At 60.8% G+C, this 18251-nt stretch overlaps 2 protein-coding genes across 5 annotated transcripts in view; one reads left to right on the top strand and one right to left on the bottom strand.

Annotated features, from left to right (window-relative positions):
- The window catches only part of GAS6 (growth arrest specific 6), a 28413-nt gene extending 24182 nt beyond the window's left edge, over window positions 1-4231 (top strand). Inside the window, exons 13-15 of the mRNA XM_019971795.2 lie at window positions 1762-1934; window positions 2856-3084; window positions 3805-4231. Coding sequence (XP_019827354.2) covers window positions 1762-1934; window positions 2856-3084; window positions 3805-3956 — 554 coding nt within the window. The 3' untranslated portion in view covers window positions 3957-4231. The remainder of the gene's footprint in view (window positions 1-1761; window positions 1935-2855; window positions 3085-3804) is intronic.
- The window catches only part of TMEM255B (transmembrane protein 255B), a 34715-nt gene continuing 16557 nt past the window's right edge, over window positions 94-18251 (bottom strand). For 3 of the 4 annotated variants that reach the window (XR_011569839.1, XR_011569840.1, XR_011569841.1), the window contains 4 exons: window positions 17772-17931; window positions 16089-16232; window positions 9501-9931; window positions 94-352 (listed from right to left, as the gene is read on the bottom strand). Coding sequence is in view for 1 of the 4 variants with exons in the window: in XM_019971794.2 (XP_019827353.2) it covers window positions 13254-13400; window positions 16089-16232; window positions 17772-17931 (451 nt within the window). In the remaining 3 variants the exon portion in view is untranslated. Of the gene's footprint in view, window positions 353-9500; window positions 9932-12970; window positions 13401-16088; window positions 16233-17771; window positions 17932-18251 lie in introns of those variants that run through there. The other variant, XM_019971794.2, reaches the window with a different exon arrangement.

Below are 18251 nucleotides of genomic sequence, written 5' to 3'. Positions count from 1 at the left end.
TTCCAGACTCTGAGCCTGTCACGGTTGAAGGTGCACACGTGACCCTCACCACCCTGCGTGGCCCAAGCGTAGGGACGGTCTATTCGGGTCAGAGATGGGACCTGCTCCCCCCTCCCCATTTCTGTCTTGGCTTTACCTGTCATGAGCGCCACCAGGTCACCCAAGGAGAAACCTTCACTCCTGACTGCAGCTCGTACGGAGCTCACGCCGCCCCTGCAGCCCTCGCTTCTGTGCGCGCAGACCCGGGGCGTCCTTGTGGCAGTGGGTGTCACATGCAACACGCTGGCGGCACGGCCCCGCTGCCTGTGTGCCCGCCATGGAGGCAGCCACTTGGCTGCGGGGCTTATTAGATCTGCAGGTTGAAAAGGCAGAGGCCACACGGCAGTCAGGACTGGCGCCTCTAGGGCGCCTCAGGCTGGGCCGTCCTGTCCTCAGTATGACACAGAAGGGACGTGTCAGGAGTTATAGGCACCATTCTCAGTGGCAGGTCAAAGATCTGGACTCTGTGGGTCTTAAAGCCCCAGAAGCCGTCAGGCAAGGGGCATGCGGGTAATACCCCTCAGCACCCAAGGAAACCTCCCAGGGGAGCTGAGGCGCTGGCCCCTCAAACACGCTTCTGGCAGCCAGGCCCCTCTCCCCACCTCCTCCAGGGGACCCCGCAGAGATCGCCGCTCTCCCCACCTCCGCCAGGAGGACCCTGCAGAGATCGCCCCTCTCCCCACCTCCATTGGGGGACCCCACAGAGATCGCCACTCTCCCCACCTCTGCCAGGGGGACCCTGAAGAGATCGCCCCTCTCCCCACCTCTGTTGGGGGACCCCGCAGAGATCGGCACTCTCCCCACCATCAGGGATGCAGGGAGACTTGGCAACAGAGGAGAAGGCTGGGTTGGGGGTTTTGTTCGTTGCCTTTTCCAATTCTATGTGTGTTCAGCTCAGTGAACAGTTTTCAGAACTGATCGTTACGTCCCTCTCTGGGGTGGGGACCTGCACACGATTCATGGGGCTCTCGGTCTGCTGGCAGAAAAGACCAGTGCAGGGCAAGGCCTGACCCGAGTGGCCTTGCCAACCTGCTGCATCCCGAGAGGTGGAAACGCTTAGAAACCGAGGGGGCAAGGTTTCCTTCCGGCCCCTTCAGCAGCCATGGCTCAGCTGGGAGGAGACAAGAGGTGGTGTTTGCATCTGAGACCCGGACCCACCACGGCTACCAAGGGTGCTCTGGAGCATGACATACGTGACACACGGCAGGCGGCTTGTCACGCACACACATGCCTACCGAGTTCTGTAACACGTGTCCTGTAAGCAGAGCCAGCCCCGCGGAGCATCGATTAGAGCAGAAAAGCGCGGCCCGGGAAGGAAGATTGGACGCAGTGTCCGGCAGCTTTCACTGCCTTCCCAACCCTTCCCGGTCCTTCAGTTTGCGGGGCTGAGCCTGTGCGATGGGTGGGCAGGCTGAGCCCCACCCCATTCCTGTCCTGGGGGCGGGGAGTCAGGTGCCCAGGGGATGGTCCCGGCCAGACTGGGTGGGGCGGCCGGTGGCCACTCAAAGGGGTTCTTGAGGAGTGAGCATGTGGCTATTCTCGGTGGGCTGGGGCCTCTAGAGTCCAATGCCGGGCTCCCTGTCAGTTCCTGACGGCCGGGCCACTGAGCCCCGAGCTACCGGCTTCCCGCTGCCTCTGCCGCCCGGGGCCCCGCGGGGCCCAGCCTGCCACCTCTCCGCTGCGCTGTCTGGACTGCCTGGTGATGCGTGGCCTTCCTTGCAGCACGGACGTCCCCTGCCGGCGGGACGAAGACCACCTGGGCAGTGGAGGCCGTGGCTCGGGTCCGCCCTGCCGCGGACACCGGGGTGCTGCTTGCGCTGGTGGGCGACCACCAGGCCGTGGCCCTCTCCGTGGCGCTGGTCGACTACCACTCCACCAAAAAGCTCAAGAAGCAGGTACCGCTTGCTGCTGCCCCCACCCCCCAACCCTCGCTCTGAGACGGAGCCACCGTGAAGCTCAGCCCCACCTCTCGCCCTCCAAGTTCCAGCGCCCACCTCTCAGCAGCGTCTCAATGGCCTCTGGTGGCTCAGGGACGGTGCTGGAGTCCTGCAGGCTGGCTGTGCAGTGGGGAGACCATCCTGCCACCCCCAGCGGTGTAGATAATTTGAATTAATCACTTGTATTTAAGCCAAATGATTTTGCTCACAAATGACGTGTGTGAGTGTACAAACAGGCCCAGACCCTCACCAGGCCTCCCCCGGAGGCAGGCAGGGCTCTGAGTATCCGCCCCTGGACGGGCCGCCGTCACCTCCATACAGTCCCTGCCCCACCCCTGACCGTCACTGGTCACTGCGCTGGCTGTCTTCTCAGAGAACAGGCAAGAGTAGTGGAAATGGGTTTATTCTCCCGCCTGTCCCAAGAGGGGTGTGTTCCCCACGTCAGCCTACCTGCGGGAGCCATCAGCTCCCCTCCTACTGCGGCTGCAAGCTGATGGGCACAGATCCAGGCTTGGCCCCTCTCTGCTATTTCTGTGGCAGCGCCACACGCAAGGGGCAGCTCTGCCCTGAGTCCTGGCCACACACACAGTGGGAGCCCTGGTCACTTCTGCCCAGACCGACGCATGTGTGGCCCTGTGACCGGAGCGTGTTTCCTCCACGTCCCCCCCAGGGACATGCAGCTCTATATGTTGGTCCTCAATCACGTTGGAGGGGGTCCAGCTCCCCCTAATTCACACATGTAGAAACCATGTCCTTGTCACACTCTGGCCATAAGTGACCCCACCCACAGGAGACCCATGGACCTCGGCAGGACAGGAGGGCCCACGGGCGTGGGGCCACCAGCCCGTCCGCCCCAGTCAGCTGTGCCTCTCCCCACAGCTGGTCGTCCTGGCCGTGGAGGGCATCACCTTGGTCCTGATGGAGATCAAGGTCTGCGATGGCCAGGAGCACGTGGTGACCATCTCTGTGAATAAGGACAGGGCCACCCTGGAGGTGGATGGCACCCAGGGCCAGAGTGAAGTGAGCCCAGCGGGGCTGCAGGAGCAGCTGGCCATCCTCGGGAGACACCTGGAGGGCTCCGTGCTCACCTTCATCGGGGGGCTGCCAGGTAGGGGCCCCGACTTGCTCCCCCGGCAGGGCTGGGCGCTCTGTAGGGAAGGGAGGCAGGAGGAGCCAGTCTGTGGCAGCATCGTGTGAGCGTGTGGGGCCCGGCCCAGCCGCTGTGGGGTCAGGCTGACAGCACTTGGGGGGACACATCGGCCTGAAGCTGTTCCCCACCCCACACCTTCCAGGAACACCCCCATGGGTATCAGATGGTGGGTCTAGGCCACACGGGGAGCCAGGCGCTCCAGTGCCCCACCCCCGAGGCCTGGTGTCCAGCTGCCTGGGGAAGCAGGCCAGGTGAGCCTGCCCCCGCCACATCTGGAGGTGGTATCCCAGCAGACTAGGGGAGATGGGAGAGGCTGGGCCTCCCACCACTCAGGCGGGTCTCCACTTGTCGCGGACCGAGGCGCGCTGTCTTGGCCGCCAGACTCCAACTGCGTTTAGTTTTAGTAAACAGAGCTTTGAAGAGGATAAGAGAGCCTGGAAGGCCTGGGCATGACTCATTCGGGATGAGGAGATAATATTTAATGGATGTGACTATCTGTGTGTCCATCTGTGGGGTCGGGGTGCTGTGGTGCTGTGCCAAGCCTGGTGGCAGGCGTCTGCTGCCCGCCGGGGCTCGTGGCTGAGCTGCATGATGACGCTCTGCCGGAGACGCGGCGGGGCGCCCAGGCTCCGGGCGGCTCACCCACTAAGACGCACTTGCTCTTTCCCCGCGGCCCAGACGTGCCCGTGACCTCGGCTCCGGTCACGGCCTTCTACCGCGGCTGCATGACGCTGGAGGTCAACCGGAAGGCGCTGGACCTGGACGAAGCCGCCTACAAGCACAGCGACATCACGTCCCACTCCTGCCCTCCCGTCGAGCCCGCCGCCTAGGCTTCTGGGCCGCAGACGCCCCGCCCCACGCACGCCGCAGCCTCCTCTCGACCCGGAGGATGGCGGCCGCGCCCGCGCCCGCGCTGGAGACACTGAACCCTTGCCCGCCGAGCCCCTCGGGGCCTCCCTCCCCGCGTGTAACATACGTGTACATAGAGGACTAACCTCACCGCCGCCTGAGCGGACCCGGGAAAAGAATTCTGTTATTTTTATCACCAGATGCTTCTTTCTGACTTAAAACTATGGAAAAATAAAATATTTACAGAACCTTTCTAGCTCTGTGTTGGCGGTGTCCGCTCCTTGCTGCTTTGCAGCGGGCCGTCACAGAGTCAGCCGCTGAGGGCATCCGTAAGTCCAGGGGCCGTCACTCCTGCTGCTGCTGCCCGAGGTTTCCCTGGTGGGGACGAGCTGCTTCACTGGAAGAGGCCGCGCCAGCCCCCCCTGGCGGGGCTGGAAGTACGGCAGGTCAGCACCGCAGGCTCCCCGACACGCCCCCCCAGCCTCGGAGGCTCTCCGGTTAAACCGCGGGCCTATTTGCTCATTTTGAGGGGCCGGGCAGTGAGCGGGGTCTGCAGGAGGTCAAGTGGGCGGGGCCTCGCGCTCTGGCTCCAGGAGTAGCGGGCGGGGGGCAGCCACGGGAACGCGTGGGACCCACGGGTCTCGGGAGACCAAGCAGCTGCAGCAGGACACGCCCAGGACTGTGGGCACCATCACAGCATAGGCTGCAGGGGCATCTCCAGCACTTGCTGGCTCCATCCCCAAACTGGATTGTTTTTTATAATAGACTTTTTTTCTCAAAAGTGATTCTTTTTCAGACACCAAACCCCGAAGTGTATCCTGAAGCAGGTAAGCAGGCAGCCAAGTGTCGGGGCGCCATCTGCTCGGGTCTTGCCTGCTACCCACGGCTTCCTGGAGCTGGCCAGCATGGCTCTGAGAAATGGGGGGCAAGCACAGTCATGCCCATGCCCCACAGGGGACCCCCTGCTGCTCACCATCTGACCACAGGCGGCCTCAGGAGCCCAAAGCCACTCAGGCTGATCCACCTCTCAGCCCTGACACCACAGCATTCCCACCGAGCTCTCTGGTTTTCATCTACTCTGGAGACGGCTCTGGAATGTTCTGGAATGTTCCCCCAGTCAGCTGGGAGCCTGCACCTGGCCGCCCCCTCTCTCACAGAGGCCAGGACGGCCAGAGAGCAGACAGGACACACGCTGAGCTCCGGGACAAGACACCACAGACACAGGTGGAGGCCAGCTCTCGGGGCCATTTGACCACCGTGGGTTCATCTTCCCTCCAGGGAGAATGAGGCCCAATCTGTTTCCTAACGTGGTTTATACAGACTTCCACTGGGCTCCAAGGGTTGTTCTAACTACGGCCAAGAAAAGCTTATGGCCAATTCAGAGCCACAGGCTGCAAGACACCTCCCAGCTGTGCTGGCCAGCTCCAGGGCCAGACTGCACACAAGCCTGGGGCGGACACAGAGCTTCACGACTTCTGACTGTGCTCCAGGACGGGGAGGCAGGGTAAGTCTGACTGTGGTTCTGACTGTGCTTCACAGAGGAGGAGCGGGCTGGGTCTGACTGTGCTCCATGGAGGAGGAGGATTGGGCCTGACTGTGCTCCATGGAGAAGGAGGTGGGGTGGGCCTGACTGTGCTCCATGGAAGAGGAGCTGGGGTGGAGCTGACTGCTCCATGGAGGAGGAGGTGGGGTGGGCCTGATTGTGCTCCATGGAGGAGGAGCTGGGGTGGGTCTGAGGTGCTCCATGGAGGAGGAGCTGGGGTGGGTCTGAGGTGCTCCATGGAGGAGGAGCTGGGGTGGGTCTGAGGTGCTCCATGGAGGAGGAGCTGGGGTGGGGTTGAGGTGCTCCATGGAGGAGGAGGTGGGGTGGGTCTGACTGTGCTCCTTGGAGGAGGAGGCGGGGTGGGCCTGACTGTGCTCCATGGAGGAGGAGCTGGGGTGGGTCTGATGTGCTCCATGGAGGAGGAGGTGGGGTGGGCCTGACTGTGCTCCATGGAGGAGGAGCTGGGGTGGGTCTGATGTGCTCCATGGAGGAGGAGGTGGGGTGGGCCTGATTGTGCTCCATGGAGGAGGAGCTGGGGTGGGTCTGATGTGCTCCATGGAGGAGGAGGTGGGGTGGGCCTGACTGTGCTCCATGGAGGAGGAGCTGGGGTGGGTCTGATGTGCTCCATGGAGGAGGAGGTGGGGTGGGCCTGACTGTGCTCCATGGAGGAGGAGGTGGGGTGGGCCTGATTGTGCTCCATGGAGGAGGAGCTGGGGTGGGTCTGATGTGCTCCATGGAAGAGGATCTGGGGTGGAGCTGACTGCTCCATGGAGGAGGAGCTGGGGTGGGGCTGAGGTGCTCCATGGAGGAGGAGGTGGGGTGGGCCTGACTGTGCTCCTTGGAGGAGGAGGCGGGGTGGGCCTGACTGTGCTCCATGGAGGAGGAGCTGGGGTGGGTCTGACTGTGCTCCATGGAGGAGGGGCTGGGGTGGGCCTGACTGTGCTCCATGGAGGAGGAGGAAGAATGGGTCTGAGGTGCTCCCTGGAGGAGGAGCTGGGGTGGGTCTGAGGTGCTCCATGGAGGAGGGGCCGGGGTGGGTCTGAGGTGCTCCATGGAGGAGGGGCCGGGGTGGGTCTGAGGTGCTCCATGGAGGAGGGGCCGGGGTGGGTCTGAGGTGCTCCATGGAGGAGGGGCCGGGGTGGGTCTGAGGTGCTCCATGGAGGAGGGGCCGGGGTGGGTCTGAGGTGCTCCATGGAGGAGGGGCTGGGGTGGGTCTGAGGTGCTCCATGGAGGAGGGGCTGGGGTGGGTCTGAGGTGCTCCATGGAGGAGGGGCTGGGGTGGGTCTGAGGTGCTCCCTTGAGGAGGGGCCGGGGTGGGTCCGCTGTGCTCAGTACACTGTGCTGCTGTCATATGTGGTCTGAGTTGACCTCAGTGGTTTTGTTTTTTAAATAGAAGAACTGTAATATTTGTTTGCATTTCATTTTTAGGTTTTCAGATAGTATGGATTAATTGATAATGGTTGTTGTGTGAAGGGCTGTTCTTAGGGCATTTGGTGGCATTGAAACCTCTGCCCTCGCTGCCTGCTGTCCCCCCAGACATAGACAGACACTGTGACGGCAGAAACGTCTCTTACACTGCAGCACATGCCCTGGGGGAATCACCCCGTGACACCTCTGCACTACAGAGATGGGACATTTGACTCCAGTTCACACAACACATACTATTAGCTCCAGTAGAGTACATATTTAAATCTAAAGGCGATCTATAAAGCATTTAGAAGATAAGGTAAAACTCTAGCCAGTGGGCCCACTGTGATGCACCTCTGCTCTTTTCAATAAAGCTATATTGGCACACATTTCTGCTCACTAACTTCCAATTCTCTACAGCTTCTCTGCTGCTCTAGTCAGGACTCAGTGGTGGATTCACAGCTGTGGGCCCTCCAAACCTGTGCCTTTACAGAGCAACTTTGCTGACCCCTTTGATAAAAGAGTATTTTCATGAACTAGGATTTTTAAAAGTATTTCTTTAAAATATATAATAAAACAAAATACTCATGATAAAGAAAAATATTTAAAAATTGGGCTATGTTAAAATCAAGAACTTCAAGAAAAGGAAAGTTTCAGGAAGCTACCCAGCTTCAAGACTATGAAGCTGCAGCAGTCATACGGCCTGGTGTTGCCAAAAGAGTGAACAGTGGATCCCTGGACAGACAGAGAGCCCAGACACGGACCCCCAGAAAGAGTCGCCTGATCTTCGACAAAGGAGCGGGTGACACAGTGGGGAAAAGCGAGGCTCTTCCCTGATGGGGCTGCACGGAGGCCTCTGCACCGTCCTGGTGATACTGCTGTGATTCTGAAACTGCTCTAAAAAATAAAGTCCACTTCAAACAAACCAAGCGATCATCAAGAACATCTGTTCATCAAGGCAGCATAAGGAGCGTGACAAGACCAGCTGAGAAGAGGAAACACCGGGAACCTCGGTGACTGATTAACGTGGGGTAACCGTGTTAACCAAGAAAGGATAGAGCTCCTCCTGCAAATCGGTGAGTAATGACCCAACAGAAGACCGGACGCTGCTGGACAGGACAGGAAGTGCCAGTGGCCAAGGTGTCTGTCCACGGGGCCAGCTTCATCAATAAGGGGGAAATGCGGGCACAAACAGCACAGGAAGGAACCCCTGCGCCCACAGCTGTGAAAGTTTCTCGCGTAGAGTAGGACCTGATCTTGGCAGCCTGGAGCTGAGACTAGTCTGGGCTGACCCCAAGGACCAGGGCTGGGTGTTGTCCAACAAAGTCCAAGTCTCCCGTGCACCCTAAATCCACACCGGGAGCCCCACATACACATAGGAACCCCAAGACCAGCCAAGGCCACCCACAGCCGAAGGGGCAGTCACGGTCCCCATCTCAGGGCGGAGCACCATGGTCTGTCACAGGCACGCAGCTCAGCAGAGAACAAGCCACACACAGCGGAACCGCGTGCAGGTGGGCCCAGGATGGGGTGGGCAGCCCCGGCTCGGTGACGGCCCTGCTCTGAGTAGCTGCCGCTTACACCGGGGTTCTCAGCGTGCTTTCTGTTCAATTTATAGTAGTCATTCAGTTTCGTGATTAAAGAGTTTGAGCAAAGAGGAAAGAGAAAGGCAGGTGCCATCCACGAGCTGCTGAGGAGTGAGGCCCTGCCCACTCCTCTCGGGGCACCGGGAGGGCATGCCTGCTCCCAACAGCTCAGTGTGCTCTCCCCACGCCCAGAGGGGGCGAAGGACTGTCAGAACAGGAGGGCAGGCCTGGGGGGTGCTGGTGACTGCAGGCTCCCAATGCTGCTGCTAATGGGTGCCTTGCTAACTGAGCACGCACGGTCCCCTGGCCATGCTCAAAGAGCGTGTCCTCTGTGATCCAGCTCACACACCAGAATGGTCACTCTCCAACAGTGTGCAACTCAGCAGGTTTTAGCACCTTCACAAGGCTGTGCACCCAGCACTTGTGTCCAGTTCTAGAACATTCCATCATGGCAGCAGGGAACCGAACATTCCATCATGGCAGCAGGGAACCCTGTTCCCATCAACAGCCTCCCTGGCCATCCCACGCCCCAGCCTCCAGCCCGCCTCCTCGTCTGTGACCAAGGATGAGGCAGGTCACTCAGCAGAGGTGGGCCCCACCGGGAGCCACCCCGTGGTGGTGCCTGGAGGCACGGCAGTTACACCGCGTGGGCATCAGGCCCAGGGAGAGCCTTCTGGGCTGGGGAGGCCTTGGCAGAGATGGTCCCTGGGAAGGGTGCCTGGAGCATGCTGAGGCCAGGCCGGGGCAGGTGCTGTGTGCCAGGCAGGGGAGCTGCCCCAGAGCCTGGAGGGCAGGAGGGGGCACACAGGATGTGCGGGGGAGGGAGTCCCGGGGGCCGGGGAGAGGGCCTGAGCCACCAGCAGGCTGGGGCTGAATCGTTCACATTCTTTATGGCTGGGCTGAGGGATAGAGACATTTTTGTGGCCAGAGCAAAACTGCTGGCTTTGGAGTTTAATACTTTTTATCAGCTCCAGGCGAGATGGAAATACCTGGCGGGGAGACACCACGGGCGGGAGACGCAGGTGTGGACAGTCCGGGGAAACGCTGAGCCCGCTGAGCCCACCGGCGGTCGTGTCCAGGGTCACAGGTCAGCCCACGTTCTGGGGCGCAGGTTTGCTGCAGGTCTACAGCTGCTCTGCCGTTTGCTCCAGGGGCTGCATCTTCGCTCCCTGCAGCCCCGGACCAAGGTCCTCCCCGTCCAGTCACGTTGGGTCCGGGAACCACTGAGTGGATTGACATCGCAGACCACAGACCCCGGCTGCGCTGAACTTCGCTTCTTAAACTCTGGGCGGGTGAGGCACTTGCTATGGGACCCCGGATGGGTCAGCGGGGCCGGTGGACATCCTGACCTCAGGCAGCGCGAGGGGTGAGCCCTGGTCAGACCCCAGCGGAGGCCCACGCTGAGCTCTGCCGTTACCTGCTGAGGAAGCCAGAGGCCTGGGAGTCAGTCGTGGGATTTCTGGCTCCAGGATGCCCCCGGCTCGGGGCTCATATCCGAGTGCAGGAACTGAGGGGGCGAGACAGGGCACCAAAGGAGAGGAAAGAGAACTCCTTCCTGGTCTCAAGCACCACCCAGCCTGTGGACACGGAGTTTCTGCTCAGGTGTGGCGCCCCGCCCTCTGGAAACGCTGAGCCGACCCCCAACGAGAGCAGCTCTGGGGCTCGGCCCCGATGTCCTGTCTCCTCTCCTCTCCTCTCCTGCTCTTGCCTGGCAGGGTGGGCACCAGGTCAGATGCTCCCAAAGGGCAGGATGCCAGTGCCCCACAGGGCAGCAGCTGAGCTGGCGCCAACACCAGGGCACCAGGGAAGCCAGGCCCTCCCCCCAGAGGCTCTAGCCTCGGGGCCACAGAGGGTCCTGGGATCAGGCAGTATCCCCGCCTTGACCGACACTTCCAGGAGTGACGACAGTGGACACATGAAGGTGTGTTCACACCACAGCACGGAGCCCAGGATGGCTGTAGGCAGAGCAGGAAGCCCTCATGCTGACCCACAGCCCTGTGCCCAGAATTCACTTTCAAGCAACACAGTTGAAGGCGTTTAAACATCACGTGTTTCTGTACTTTGAACCCAAAACACTGAGTAGGTGAAATTAAGGATCCCCTGGACAGGAAGGACTCCTCCTGCAGCCCACCCGACCCAGACAGACACAGTCTCACTGGCTCCAAGGAGCGTTTGTCCACCCAGGACTGTGAGGTGTGGTTTGTGTCCTTTGATGCGTTCAGGGCGGCGATCGGGGAGGGCAACTGGATGGGCACGCCCCGACCCTGAGCAGGCCACTGGGTGCCACACACGCAGAGCCCTAAGTGCCTGCAAGGTCCACCAGGTGTCCCCGGGAAGCGGGGACAGACTCTGCATCTGCAAACAGACGCCACGAAGGGAAGGAGGGATGACAGGACCTCACCTGATATGAAGCAAAGTGAGCAGACACGTGTGACGGGGCTGGGGAGGGGGCTCCTGGCCACTTCCCCTAATGGCGGGAAGCCAGGCGTGCCTGCAGTGGGGAGGGAGGAGCTGGGCCCTGGTCCTCAGCCCGCTGGGGTCACTCGATGGCTCCTGACTTGTGACCAACACCCTGCCATACTCCTCAACATAAAGAAATGTCTCGGTGACTATGAAACTCTTTATGAAAAGCCTCTAAATGTGTATGTGTGACTTTTGCAAAGTCAGGAGTTTGCCTCCCTGCCTTTGTGATGAGGACGGCTCACATTAGGGAGAGGACAGCAGTTCGTCCCCAGCTGCAGTCCGGACGCCCCCTTCCTTCCCTGCACAGGGGCACCCGCCCTGGGGCTTGGGGCGCACACTCAGCCTCTCCAGGCCCCAAACACCTGCCATCGTGACGTGACGCCCCCAGAAGGGAGAGCTTTGCAGAGAGGCTAAGTCCTCAGCCAGCCAGCCAGCCAAGTGAAGGACGTTTCAAAGCCTCCACACTGTTTCTCAGTGGCCACAGGGTCCCTCTCAGCCGATGGAATTACTCCGCCTAAATTTTGCTGGGTTTGTTTTTAACAATATGCCCAAAGCGAATCAAAGAATTCAGCAGGATTGGTCACGATGACTGACCTAAAATTCCAAATTGATGAGGAGTGGCCTTGCTGGGTTTGTAACCTTTGGAGCTAAGATTCCAGGACAGCAGGGGGTGGGGCCGTGTCCTGCCCACAGAGGCCGCAAGGCCAGTGCCGGGCTGGGCCCACCCGCAACACGGGGCTCGTGAGCCCACATCTGACAAAACACAGGCGTGTTCGCTTTACCGCACTTTGCACACACTGCCCTTTTTGTTGTTGTTACAGACTGAAGGTTTACGCCACCCTGAGCGGAGTGAGCCTGCTGGCACATTTTTCCAGCAGCGTTTGCTCACTTCGTGTCTCTGTGTCCCATTTCAGTAATTCCTGTGATATCTCCTGTGTCTGTGGCCTCTTGTCCCGGAGCTCAGCATGTGTCCTGTGATACCTCAAACTCTTTATTATCATAGTTGTATAGTGACTCCTGATCAGTGGGCTTTGGTGTTACTATTGTGGTTGTTTAGTTATTTTTTAGCAAGAAAATGTTTTCAATGAAGCGATGTACCTCCTTCCGGCAGACACAACACTGCTGAAGGCAGACGGGGGCGGGGATGGGGGGACGGGGCCGACACCACCTGCCGCTGCTGGGGCCAGGGAGTCCGTGCCCACCCGCCCTGCTTGCTCACCCCGGGGCCAGACACTGCACAGATCCCTCCCTGCTGTAGAGACGCATCCACTCGCTCGGAAGAGGGAGACGCGTGTGAACCTAAGGACCGTCCTGAACGTGGGGGCTGGAACGGGTCAGTTGGACGGAATTGCGTCCCGGCCGGCAGGGGGCGCCGGAGACCGCGTCTTGTTGAGACTCGGCCGCCTCTCCCCTCTTCCCCGCTCCCCTCCCCTCCCCCACTGCTCCTCCCCTCCCCCCCACACCGCTCCTCCCCGCCCACTTCCCTCGGGCTGTAAGTGGGGACTCAGGTCTACGAGCAGCTCCAGGCCTGCGCTCACCTGCTTCCTCAGGCGTGTCTGGGTCTTTACTGGGCACAGCTGCTCCCAGGTGGCCCCTGCAGGGGTTTCTCAGCAGAGAGCCGGCATCTTAGGGGTGCCTGCTCTGCAGGCTGGGGGCCCATGTGGGGTACCCCCGCTAAGGACCAGACCCGGCTCTGCTGGACACCCCGGGGGCTGACAGTCGGACAGACGCAGCCCCAGGAGCTCGCCGCCCCCCAACCCCCGGACACCACTGGAGCAGAGCCCACGCGGACCCCCGGCCTGCACAGGCCGTGGACGCAGAGCCGGGAGGACTTCCCTTGGGCAGACGCGCACCAGGAGGGCCGCGCTGAGGGTGGCCACCCTGCTCTCCCCGGGAACGCACACACGTGAACAGCACGTCTCCTGGGAAGCGGCCCTCACCGCGCACAGCCACACTTCCTTCAGTAACGTGCATGATGACAGATGAGGACAGAAGAGAAACGAAACTGCTCTGTAAGCGGTGAGGCCAGAGCCCAGCGGGAATTATAGCTCAGCTGGGGGTGTGGTCTCACGGGGCGGGGGGCGGCGGGAAGGGGCGGAGCGGCCTCACCACTGGGGTCCCCCGCATGATCTTGGCCTCTCCTGCACTGATGAGCCAAGGAGGATCTGCAGGAGGGTCTGTAGGGGGGGTCTGCAGGAGGGTCTCCAGGAGGCAGCCACAGTGGGGAGGGGGCTGCTTTGAACAGACCAAACTACTGCTTTCCATCTCCACCCTCTGCATCACGGTGTGTAGGGAGGGGGCTTCTCCCCGGGGAGGAGGTGGGTGGGGGCGCTGAGGGGGTGCCGGCAGCTGGAGCTCGGCTGAGGCTGTGAGTCCTCGGGCAGAGGGAGGTCGGAGCCACGTGAGGCCGCGAAGCCACCGGGCAGCTGCAATCAAACAGAAAAGCCTCCTCAGCCCATGGGAGCCCCTCAGAGCCCACTTGGGCTCAGCCCCCAGGCCCAGGCCCGCAGGCGGTGACTGCTCCTGATGAGGCTGAGTTCCCAGGGGCCACAGGAGGCCCTGATTCAGCCCCACGGGGCCCCCACCTCGCCTGCGGGACACTGGTCTCGACACTCAGAGGGTGGCCGTTGACCACCTGACACTACACATGGACACGTGAGCCCTGTCCCAGGAAAAGGCTGCCCAGCTCGTGTGGGGCCTTGGGCTTACTCAATGCTTCATATTTTAAGGGGAAAACCAACATCAATGTTTTCCATAGTGCATGATGGTTAATTTTATGCATCAACTTGGCTAGACTACGGTCAGTGCCCAGGTGCCAGACTGCCGTCTCGATGTCACCTTGAGGGTGTTCTGTAGCTGTGATGAGCATGTAGACCAGCAGCTCACACTATCTGTTACAGCTGGGCCTCATCCGATCAGTTGAAGAGGAATGCCTGAGGTGCCCGAGCAGAGGGAATTCCACCTCCAGATACCTTCAGATGCAAACTGCAAAACCCATTCTTCCCGGGGCCTCCAGCCTGTGGCCTGCCCTACAGATTTTGGACTCTCTTCCTCTAGCTCTCCATTTCTCTACCTGTGAGTCTATACACGTACCACCTCCATCTATAAACACATCTTTCTGTGTGTCTACTCTGTGCAGACACGCTACTAGCTCTGTATCTCAGGAGAACCCGCACTAACACACCTAGAGGCAAGTGATCCTGCAAAGCAAACGCTGGGGCCTGGCACAGCTTTTAAACAAACAAAACTCCCAGTTTTTTTCCACCAGCCAACAAACCTCTTAAATTTCTCTTTTGTTCTTAACTTCTAAGGGTTAGAAATGCCTGCTTAAAACCAACATTAAGTAAGTAAAGCAAGCAACCCCTTCTGCAATGGGACAAGGTGAGTGCATGCAGGCTCTGGTCTGCAGTGGGGCCGAGTGGGTCCTTGAACTCCACCCATCAGGAGCCCAGGGCCAGGGGGCACCTGCCTGCCTGCCCCTCCTCCTGGAGACCCTCTAAGGGGGCTCTGGGATCCAAGGGCCCTGGGCCCCTGCCCACCTCTGTTGCTTTCTCTCTCTCAAATTCACACTTCTTTCTGACCTCAGATGACAGAGGAAGTCTCTAGAGAACATCCTCTCAGGTCAGTGGGGACCGCAGCTCCCACTGTGCACGTGCGTGCTCTGTTCTTCATTGGCAATGAGCCGCTGAGAGAACCAGGGAGTAAACCACACCAACCACAGAATCAACCAGTGGGAACCACAGAGGAGCTGGCAGGAACCAATGATAAATCAATAAGGATCACAGAGCAAATGACCAGGAACCATGAACCGAACAGATCACCATGGACCACAGAGAAAACCACCAGGAACCACAGACAAAACCACCAGGAACCACAGAGAAAACCACCAGGAAACAAGGAACAAACCGCCAGGAACCAGGGAGGAAGCCACCACAGAGCAGAATTAAACCAGGCTCTGCTCACACAGGTGATACCATCAGGAGGGCAGACAAAAGTCCTTAGTAAAGGGGGCGAGGCCCTTATTTACCAGATGCGAGGCCCTTAGTGACAGTGTACAAGGGCCTTCGTTACAGGATGTGAGTTGATTATCGGTGGGTCCTTATTCCTGCATTTCCTGACCAGGCAGCCCAGGGAATAAGGAAAGTGAGTTCCCTTCTGTGATTTCTCTTTTGACTAACTGCTCAAAACAGCCCCCGACAGCAGCTCACTCCCCCTGTCGTGTAGGAGTGTTTTCCACTGCCAGTGACTGGACAGAACACTTGCAGAGTCCCTTTCCTCCTCCGCTGGGAGCAGAGCTGGGAGCAGCCATCTGTCCTTTTCCTCCTGACGAGACACACACGGCATCTCCTTGGAGTCTGATTACTGCTGTGTGTGGAATTGTGCTCCTACACGTGCTGCTGGTAAAAGCTGATCAGGCCCTCGTCGTCATCGATACAGACCAGAGGATGTGCCAAGACCACCCCCCAAAACAGAGGCCCTCTGCCCCCGAGGCCACAGGACAACAGTCGAGGGCACTCTGGCCATCACGCTGGGGCTGCACCGGTGGCTGGTGGCAGGCCCGGCGATGCTGCTCTATGAACAAGGCTTCGCCCCACACGCCTCCTCCCACAGCACCCCGAGGCCTCCAGAGCTGTGTGAGAGTGAAGCCTGCATGGTAGCCGCTGTCGAGGTGGGGAATGGCTGGAGGTTGGAAACCCGCAGGCACCACTCGGGGACTCTGGCACGTCCTGGGGGCCAGGCAGCTGGCCCGCCCAGTCGCTCTGGCCAGGAAACTGCAGCCAACTTCCGGGGGACCCGGATCGGGGTTAGGAAAGCTGAGGCCCCGAAGGGTCAGCTGGCTGGGTCTCCAGGGCCACAAGGAGCAAAGGACACCCAAAATGCACCCCTGGGGCCGTCGGACGTCCTGAGAGGGGCCTCGGGACGCCCTCCGTGTCATCCCGCCCCCTTGCTGGTCCACACCAGCTTCACCACCCCCACCTCATCAGGAGGGGGAGCCACAGACCCCGCACTCCTTCAGCCCAAGCCCCCGGCCCCCGGGTCCCACCTGGGCAGCACGTCCCAGGTGAGGGCTGCCTGTGACGTGAGCCCCGCCCCGGCCAGGGCACTCGGCCTACCTGGAGGGGCAGCGGGTAGGATGAGCAGGTCGGGATGGCTGGGGGCCTGGGGCGAAAGCCCGAGCAGGCCAGGATCTGCTGGGCGGGGTCGTAGAGGACCCGAGGTGCCATGGACGGGCCGTAGGCCAGCTGGGCCAGCGGGACCTGCCACAGAGGATGGAGATGCATCAGCCGAGCCTGGCTCTGGACAGCCCCGTCCGGCGGTCATACAGGAGACAGCCGTCATCCTGTAGAGTCCCCAGGTGACAACGTCCACGTCCTCCCGCGGGTCTCCCTCTGACCAGAAGTAAAGCTCACCTGGGACCTGCCTCCAGAGCCCTGACAGCAGAGACCTTCGGGTGGCGAGTTAAGTGTCTCCGTTTAAGATAATTCTTCAATTATAAGACGCACTACACTTACAAGAGCATCTACTCATAGGTGTAAATTCTAAAAAGTCACTTTGCTTGCTTCTCCTAACACCCAGAGCTCTGGGTTTGCGAGAGGAAGCTGTCCAGCACATAGCTTACACACAGCTGCGTCCTGTGTAATGAGTGGCCTTTCTGGGAGGTTGCCACATTCCCCAGAGAAGCTTCAGCGGTTCTATCACAAACTCAGTGAGCACAGGACCCATTCTGGGAAGCCCATCGGGCTGACCACCGTCCCTGGGGACGGACCAGCCACCTCCGCCAGGCTCGCAGGGCCCGGAAGCAGACACTGTGCGCCTATGGAGTCTAACCTCCCTGTCCTCGGAGACTTGCCAGGGGAACACTCTGACCTGCAGGAGAAGCCCCCCGGAGACTTGCCAGGGGAACACTCTGACCTGCAGGAGAAGCCCCCCGGAGATTTGCCAGGGGAACACTCTGACCTGCAGGAGAAGCCCCCAAGAAGGCCCCACAGACCCTGGCTGTCCCAGGGGCAAGAGGACCAGCTGGTTGCCGAGGTTTGTGACCAAGCAGAAAGCGGGCCTGGGGTCTGCAGGGCAAAGTGGGAGCCAGGGAGAAGGGTGGTTACGGGGGCACCGGGGACTCTCGTGGTCTCCCAGGACTCATCTGGGGTCAGGAAACCTTCCAGAAACACATCACAGCTCTTGAGAGGCTCCAGGCTAAGCTCAGAGATGCGGGCGATAGCCAGTCTCCGGGGCAGCGGTAACAAGCCCCCCGTCGGCTGTTTGAGCGGGGGAGGCGCTGGGGTCTGGGCCGCGGGGGGCCATTTGGAGGTGCATTCACACCTCCTTTTCTCTAAAGCTGGGTGACGGGAGCATGGCTGCTGGTGCAGGCGGTTGTGGGCACGCCCAGGTGTCGGGGGCCTCACGTGCGGCACCTCCGGGGATGGGGGCAGTTGTGGGAGGTGCCCCACAGGATCCACTCGAGAACACGGCCTGGAGAAGCCAGTCCCCTGGGGAGGATGCCAGCCGTGGGGAGAGCCACCCAGACACTCAGGCAGGCTCTCGGGAATGCACACGGAGTCACCTGTGCCTGGGGAAGTGTAGGCCCGAGCCCCAGACCCACAGGGAGGAGGCGCTGGAATTCCGCAGGCCTCGGGCCAGGGAGGTGTGGCAAGGCCTTTGGGGATCAGGCTCCACGTCCTGCTCTGTCCCTGAGTGGGCTCAGGCCGCTCACACCTCAGGGAGGACACTCACACTTCAGGGAGGATGGGCTGAAGGGCCGAGGCTGCGGTTAGCCTGGCAGGGGCGAGCGTACTCACCACGTCCTTGAAGGCCCCCAGGACGGCAGCAGTGATGACCCCCAGCAGCAGCCCCAGGACGTTGAGCACGGCTGAGGCCCAGAGCAGCCAGTAGAGCTGGAGCGCGTCCCGGCAGGCGCCGACGCCCACAAACTCGTGATAAATGGGGGGGCTCTGGGTGCTGCATGGCAAGGGGCACGCGTCACCTGCAGCCGTGGAGGCGCTGCCTGGGTGGGCAGGGGGGGCCCAGGGCCCTCGGCAGGGAGACGCAGCAGGCAGCGGGCCCCGAGGCCGTTTTCACCCGGGAATGCCCCAGGCCTCTGAGCAGAGCAGGACACACTGCCCCGCTGGCCCCACATGGGCCCAAAACTCCAGGGGTCCTAGGCTTCGGGGGGCAGTCCCCACAGAGTGGAGATTTACCTCCAGGAACTGGACCAAACCCTGGAACAATCCCTCCAGCCTCGGGTGGGGGGCAGGGCATGAGGCTCTGAAACACCCCAG

The sequence above is a fragment of the Bos indicus genome, chromosome 12 (genome assembly GCF_029378745.1).
Source record: "Bos indicus isolate NIAB-ARS_2022 breed Sahiwal x Tharparkar chromosome 12, NIAB-ARS_B.indTharparkar_mat_pri_1.0, whole genome shotgun sequence".
In the NCBI taxonomy this organism is placed as follows: domain Eukaryota; kingdom Metazoa; phylum Chordata; class Mammalia; order Artiodactyla; family Bovidae; genus Bos; species Bos indicus.
The sequence above is the reverse complement of the archived record's forward strand: the minus strand, read 5'-3'. Positions and strand labels throughout refer to the sequence as shown.